At 31.9% G+C, this 8,521-nt stretch overlaps 2 protein-coding genes across 2 annotated transcripts in view; one reads left to right on the plus strand and one right to left on the minus strand.

Annotated features, from left to right (window-relative positions):
• The window catches only part of LOC108688279, a 13,408-nt gene extending 9,449 nt beyond the window's left edge, over nucleotides 1–3,959 (plus strand). The window contains exon 2 of the mRNA XM_018194464.1: nucleotides 3,668–3,959. Coding sequence (XP_018049953.1) covers nucleotides 3,668–3,959 — 292 coding nt within the window. The remainder of the gene's footprint in view (nucleotides 1–3,667) is intronic.
• LOC108688278 (complexin) overlaps nucleotides 1–8,521 on the minus strand; it is a 127,737-nt gene that overhangs the window by 117,524 nt on the left and 1,692 nt on the right. The window lies entirely within an intron of this gene.

The following is an 8,521-nucleotide window of genomic DNA, read 5'->3' on the forward strand; positions in this document are numbered from 1 at the left end:
ATATTGACAAATTATATATATATAATTTCTATATTATACTTTATATTATAATATAGATAATTTCTTTATATATTCAAATACTGCTTGCTAATATTCTTTTAAACTGATTTATACTTTTGATTGAATATCGCGTCAATGTAGAACTAGTGCGAACAGGTTTTTTTCGATCAGAAGATCTGCAAACAATCTTAAATTACATCACAAAAATCGATTCAAATAAAAAGAAACACAAACGCAAAATATTTGATACATAAAAATTTTAGACAGCCCGACGGTGCATTAATTTGGCAGAGATTTTATTCGGCAGATATGCTGGTAATCAAGAATTTCCGCGCCGGACGGAGATGGTAAAACTGAACCGCGAGCAAACAGTAATATGGGCGGTTTTACGCTAGGAGAAACGGACAGTGTGGCGACTGTTGGTGTGCATCGAGGAAATCCAGAAAAATCGCTTTCTCTTTTGTACCAGCGTGGTCCACAATGTGGATAAAAATACGATGAACGTGCAATTTCGCCTTCATACTCGCCTTTGTAGTAACCACTTCATACCTTTTCCATTTACCACACATTGCTATTCTCATTCCCCTCAAAAAAAAAAAAAGTTTCTCCCTTGAAAATAAAAATTCGCTTAGTATACAATATATTTCGAATTGATGTATTGATGAACTATTTTTCAGATCACGTTGCCTGACGATACAAATAATTTGCATAAAATTCTCTTTAAATTATTTATTAAACTATTAATTACTTGTATCTGTATTAGAATTTTAGTATTAGAATCGCTTAATCTTGGTGAAAAAAATTTTTTCCGTCATAAAGATGGTTAAATAGAGAAAAGAGAGAAAGAAGAAGAGAAAGAGATTTATTATATTCATCTTATTGAATGTAGACTATCGATTTGATAAAGTTGTCGAGAAGTTGATAAATAAACTTTAGTTTTTACAAACTTTTTCTCATCTTTCTTATATTTTTCTTCATAAAGTTGCACATCTAACTGATTATGAGATAAGCTGATTCAACAACATCAAACATATCTAATAATTGTCGGATGTTCAGTATACGTAAAAATTGTAATTCATCTGAAAACTTCTTATGGCACGACAAGGATAAATGCAAAACGAAAAAAAAAGCAATTGCGATATATCAATGTCGTACAACAACCGCAAAAGCATCCGCGAAATCCGGTCGAGACCGTGTTTTTACGAACGTTCCCTTTTGCCCGCGAGACGCAAAATTGCGGAATGTACGCTGCGGCCTGGTTCTCTTATTGCGTCGCGCAGAAAATACATATACGTTCCGGTAGAAAAGTAAGTAGTTTCGTTTAAAGCAGTAGTTCTCCCTTTTTATTTCTATTTCTCTCTCTCTCTCTCTCTCTCTCTCTCTCTCTCTCTCTCTCTCTCATTTTCCTTTTTTTTTCTTTTAAGCTTTTTAGGTCACAGATTTCTTAAATCATAAAAATTATTTTAGAATGTGAATAAAAATATGAGTTGAAGGAACGCACGACGCTTCTAAAAGCTCGTTTTGTTTCTAAATATTAAATGAGAGCACATTTCATGCAAACTAAGATGCAAACTAAGATGCAAACGAAGAACATGTTATTAAATAATGTTTCACTTCTTTTTGTGCTCTAATGTATCTATTTTTCAATAAATTTTTTTTTTAAATGATCTCTGCTCAACGATCGGCACTAGAAGCCCATTTAAAGCAGAGGGATGAATCCCATTGAAATAACAATCGCGCAATGAGGTGCTAACTCGAATGCCCGTTAAACTTTTCAAAATATGGTATAGTGGGCGCATTGGACTCAAGCGCAGCAAGGGTAAGGGAACAATAACGACATTGTTCGCTTTTGGTACGCGAAGACCCAGCGTGTGCAATCTGCGGGCCTGGCATTGTCTCGTTAATTAAACGGATAAGCCATTGCGAGCCGACGGTGACGACGGCAACTAACAGCGACGATGCAGACCATCGGGAGCTGACGCTAAGGGAAGCAAACGTGAACGAACGAACGAACGAGCGAACGAACGGCACCACTCGACACGTTGCACAAAGCAACGGAAACGTTTGACGGGGTTGACGGACGTAGCCGGAGATAACAAAGTTGGTGGCGCGATGGTAACGTCGAGCCGGCCGGCAGAGAGGCTGACGGAGAGAAGACTTCAAAGCTGAGGAGGATGGAATCATGTGGGAAGAACAGAATAAACGTCTATTCACATACATTCCCACCCAGGGATCCAGTCTCCCAACATACACATACTGACTTCTACAAATGTACGCAACGTTGCTGTCATTCAGTTTACATTTGATCAATAAAAAGCAACGTGTGTAAGCACCGGCTTGGATAAATTTTTAAAACCGATTCATTTTACTGCAGCTGTTATTTCATTTTCTAGTTCGATTCAAAAATAAATGGCAATGGAAATATAAGATAAAAAAATCTAGCTTATATCAAGGGAAAAATCTCTATTAAAATAAATATTTTTATCCACAGAGATATAATGTCAAATCTGTACGAGAAAATATTTGAAGAAAATCTTGTGAATTATTCGAGATGTTATTTGATTTAATTAATCTAAATCAATCTAATAAAAGTTGAAGAGATATGTAGATGAAGAATTGACATTTTGAGTATTTAAACAGCACTCTAATTATTTACTTTTTAAAATATTGCTTAATTTAATGTTCTATACATTTTATATAATGTGTATCGTAACAGCGAGATTGCATCTCACATTTAAAACATTGTTAGCTAATGAATGAATATACGTAAACTTAACATGTTATATTGTTCATTTTTCTATCGAATTTAATACTTCATAAAATGTAAAGATTTTGAAACTATAATTTTCATTACATTTTTATGAATTTTTAAAGAACTTGTTTCAACACCTGTAACTAACATCTTATATTTAATTATTTGATAATATAAGCAAAGTCTACAACATTACATTTAATCAAAGGATAAACATTTGTTTAAAAATGTAAGTTGGAAAAGATCTGATTTAATAATATCTATGTATTTAATGTAGAGAAATTATAGAGGTATTTTGTAATTATAATGCGTAACATAATTATAATATATTATGAATTTTGTGACAATTAGTGGTAGCATAATTAATTAACATTTAACATCTCTGTTGTAAAATCATATCATTACAAATTAGCACTAAAAATCTAAATTCGTATTAGTAATTAATAGTGATAGCGAAGAAATAGTGCCAAAATGAATAATAAATTAACATTGATGTATTAATATATATAATAAACAATTTATTCAAATATGAAATAAATTAATTTCGCAAACCGCACGTTTCGAGTAACAAAGCATCTTTCATAAGCGATGAAAGAGAAGAATTTGGAATTCCCCCAAAAATGATCATTACAGACGTCATACTTTTCTTCACAAGGTTACAATTTTATAAAAAATAATATGATATTTGAATAAATCTCAGGTGTCGCACTAAATAAGCTAAGTAACAATATTATATGAAAAGGAGGAAGAGAGAGAGAGAGAAATATCTAGAATTAGAGATACATATAATGTTTCGCAATTATATAGCGCTTGATTTATGTTTACTATATGATAAATATATAATATATTTATTTGGGTGCCTCCCAGGTTACGTGTTCAGATGGGAAGCATTGAAAGTATTTTCCCTTATTGAAGTTGCATCTCCTCCTTCCTCAAGAGATCTTCGTGTGACCGAATAACGGAATATGCACGAGATGGAAGAATAGGTAGAACAAGACTGGCTGGTCCCGCGGGAAGACGAGCTACGCTGTCAAACCTCCGATCAATTTTTCACTCACGTAATTCCTTCGCTATACAATTTTCCGATATGTGTACTACTTGTTGTGTTAAACCTGCCAGCGTCGCAGGAGACCAGATCGATTTTGAAATTCTCTTCCGTTCAAACGCATTCTTACTCTTCCTCCTCGTTCTACTGTGCAATAATTGAAGAGTGGACATGACACAATATATTAATAAACAAAAAGATCGCGACTGAAATAAGAAATAAATTTCAATAACATATTGTAAAATAGTCAATCACGGAACATCTTCCTTTCTAAGATCGTAATTCTGAGAAACATAAAGGATAGAGAAGAATATCTCTAAATTATTATAGCTAGGCAATTCTCCAGTACGTAGAAAATTCGATTTAAATTAAAAATATACTTTCTTCTTCATAATAAATTCTCTAATTTTCTTCATAATGATTCTTCCTTTTTGAGATGCTCTTTAAGTTACTTCAGAAGTATATCAGTTTTATGGACATCGTTGTACTTAATTTACTGCGATACGTCAAGAGCATTAAGTCGCTCTTGCTGTAGTTAGTAACTGCATTTTCTGCTCGCCAACGATCCTTTGTTACTTTTCGCATACACTCGTCTTGCTTTTCGTCGTATTAATACGGATACTAGTGTTGAGTCGGCTGTTGCAGGGCATCACTAATAGATGCTAAAATACAATTTGCTGATAGATACGCGAACAGCCTTCGGAGGAGCAGATTTTAGCAGGAGTAGAATATTAATTAACGTCGCACGATTCCATTAAAATGGTGCGCTGTCTAAAGGATATATCCATTTATCGTTAATAGGCTATTTAGCGCGACACGTGGGATTTATCCGAGTATCATTACTCTTTGTGAAATTATAACCTTGTGAACAAACGTGTTACATACGTAATGATTTTGCAATAGAGGGTGAAATGTTAATTAATTACGCTATTACTAATCGTCACAAAATTCATATATTATAATTATAATATATGTATATATGCATTGTGATTAGCGAATATAAGAAATATTGCTTTATTATAAAATTATCCTTATTTCTGTGAGTGCATATAATTATTTCAGCTTTCTTAGATGCGTCTATACAAATTTCTGTATACATTTAACAAATTGAAATGGAATTTAATGAATTTATTTTAAAACGTATATTGTAGTAATCAATATCTTTATATTATTAAAGAAGTGTCCATTGTTAGAGATACCAGTACTGTTTGAAGTTCTTCGAAGAAGTTTTGTACGCGCAGAAACTTCTATATGTTGCAATTAATAGAGTCATTATTGGATGAAAGAAGGTTTAATCCTCAAGAGACGTACTGAGAAACGTTTTTGCGAATTCTAGCACTAAAGGGTTGCCTCTCATTCTTGGTCCAATTTCGCCAGCAAACCAGTGCGTATACGAAGCAATGAGATGAAATACCTCAGGGAACATAGGAGAGAATTCTGCAATACCTATATGACATGGAGGGGTAAGGCAACTTGCCGTTCGTTCTCTCTAAAGATCGATTTTAGGCTTTATCACAATATCAACTCTCGCCAAATCCCATGACTTTTCGAATTGCTGATTGATTACAAGATTAGGATTGATCATATAAAAAAAACACATGGCTGTAATAAATCACGTGACCGAATGAATCATGTAGACATAATCTTCATCCATCTCTACTTCTCTATTTCTCTAATTCTTTCTTTCTCGCACGTTATGACCCTTAATGTGCAAAAACGGAGAAATAGCTTGAAAGCGGCCAGTAGGGTGACAGTTCAGAAGGACCAGCACGATCCAGGGATTCACGCGAGACATTTCTCTCCTCCGCAAAAAAATCTAGGACGTAGACGACAGTAGGACGTATTTAGAAATAAATTATATATTTAATATAAAATTTATATATTTAATATAAATTTAATATAAATCCTTGTTATACACAGCATCGTGTATCATATGGAATAACTAATAATTACCATATTGTGAAATGTATGGAATAGGCTTAATAAAAATGTTTAAATTTTATTGCCTTACTATACAACCTATAATTATGACCTGGATTAATCAATAAGCCGATAGGTTTAAAAAAAATCTCTGATAAATAAGCTTGTAAGAAATACTTTCTGTTTAATATCATATAACTATTAATTATTAACAATTTTACTTTTTGAAACAGTTTTCATATATTATATGAATCAAATAATCAGTTATCTTTTTAAAAAAAAAATCGTGGTTTGTTCAAAGTATATTGTAGCTTAGAAAATTCACAAACCACATCTTTTTAAAATAAACATTTCAGCAGAACTAGATTTTTCCATAAATTCTGCTCTTTGTAGAATTGCATAACTGAGCATTCCATGTAAAACAAAAATTAAACACGTGCCCTTTCTTACCAAGTTCTTTCAAAGAAGAACTTTTTTCTACATTTCGCGTTTTGCTTTTCTGTCATTTTTTTTCATTCTTCGACGAAACTAGCATTATTTCCCTCGAAAATAATGGATACGCGTCTTCATGGAACGTTACATCTCTACATAATAGTGCTTGTCAATGTACACAATCAGTTCATACGCAGATTAATCCGAGTAGTAATTTAGCTAGTCTACGAGTGAACCGTGAGATTTACTTGCCTCCGTATGCACTTATCAACATGTATATCTACATATTCATTTTACATACTTAACAATGCATCTGCGAGTTTCTCTCATAGAATTTCACATCTCGCCAGCGGCAAAACATATAAAGGACAGTAAATTTTTACAAAGTAAGTACAGAACGATAAAATTTCTTTTATCAGTACAAAATAATAGGTATATAATTAATAAATGTCGTAATCACTTTGTGACTGATACCTTGCAAATCTAGCGTTTCAGTAAATTTTTATTAAGAAAATATAATCGATAAAATCGATTAAGAAATATATGCTATGAGAAATAAGCAAGCATTTTAAGTACAACTTTTTACATACAATAAGCGTATCAAGATTTCACTTGAGCGGATCTTGTATGCAAGGAAATTAAAAAAGCCGGTTTTCATACTGGCAAGACACAGTCAATCTCTCAATATAGAAATACGGAATTTTTCGCTGTTTACTGAAACGGTTTCGCTATTGATCGGTCCTGGTCGCAGCAGTTATTCGGTTAGTGAATAAAGTTTCGCCGACGAGGGATTCTGAGATGAGAAGAATCCTCGCGGGAACGAATTTTTGTCGGGGACTTTGCGACGCGTTCTTACCAGCGCACAAAGCCGCTATGTTTACGTATATCTACATGATGCCTCTTTCATCCGGCCATGGCTTCGAGTAGTTGCATGTTGACAACGTAAGCAGTATAATATATAATTCGGTATACATTCTATAATAAATTCAGCAAAGAATAAATTGGGAGGAACATCATAAGAAACCGCCAGAGTATGAAAAATGTCAATAAAGATGATCTTGTGATGGATCTTTCGTAATGGAATTTGAAAATTTAAGTTCTATATGTTCTTTAGATTAAATTTAGAAATGTCTAAAAATTTTTTAAATATCTCAAAATGTAAATAATAGATGTTCTTCGTAATTAATTGTACTTTTAAAAATAAATAAAATCTCACTTTAATTTTTTATTGTATAACTTTTCTGTTTCAGTGAGAGATAAAACGATTTAAAATGTCAAAAAGGTTTCCGTTTGACAGTTTTTGGAAAGATATATTATATTGTTGAATTAAAGTTCTTTCCCTTTTTTCTCAACGTAGTAAAATAATCTGTTGTATAAAAACTGCTCAAATAGGATTTATGTTGCATATATTAGTGGATATTTATTTAAGTGGACGTCTCTGCCAATAGGTGACAGCACCTTATGAGGCAAACCACAGGAACAAGAATTCCAGTGAATTAATTTTTTTTATGTACCTGTTTCGCTGCAGAACAGATATTTAATCAATATTCATTGAAACTTGACAAAATACAGTAAAATAAATCTCATTTGTGTTATCGATGTAAAAAAAAAGAATTCTGCGCGCTAAATGCGGATCAGTCAATAACGTTCCATGAATCTTTCAAAAAAATTAATGTATTAGCTTTGCAATAATCATACATTTTCAATTTATTATTAAATTTACTCAATTTACTATTATATATAATAATAATAATTATAATCAATATATATATATTGTTCGTTATTATTTTCTTGCAGAAATAAATTCTCATTAGATTTGAACTTGTACAAGTTAAACTTCGTTATTACTAAGTACAGATACCACAATATTTTCTCATCGTCATCGGAAGTCAGATAAACCGGTTCTCGTCAAACGATTTATACAAAAAAATAATATAAAATCTATAACGCATAACTTTCTTTTAGAAAACATGAGATGATCTTTTGTGAACTAGATCTGATTTAGTTTTATATGCAGGGTTTAGTTAAAAAAGATAAAAATCTTCTTACAAAGAGTTCTTTAGAGCTTTACTTCGCTGCATTACTTCCGTGTTATAACATTACGAATATAATAATATTATGTCTGTGTTAATTGACGTACATTTAACATTCTCTCGCTATTCAAAGTTAAAAGTTTAATGTAATCTGCAATGTAATTCTCGTAATGTATAGATCCAAACTAAATTTTTACAGATCTAAACGAAATTTATATCAAAGTTATTTAAAATTTGTGCATAATTATTGCATTCATTAATCTAATTAATATCGAAAAATAATGAAAGTTTAATCGAGAATCTTTTAAAGTTATATATGTGTGTATATATATATATATA

The sequence above is a fragment of the Atta colombica genome, unplaced genomic scaffold (assembly GCF_001594045.1).
Source record: "Atta colombica isolate Treedump-2 unplaced genomic scaffold, Acol1.0 scaffold228, whole genome shotgun sequence".
NCBI lineage: Eukaryota > Metazoa > Arthropoda > Insecta > Hymenoptera > Formicidae > Atta > Atta colombica.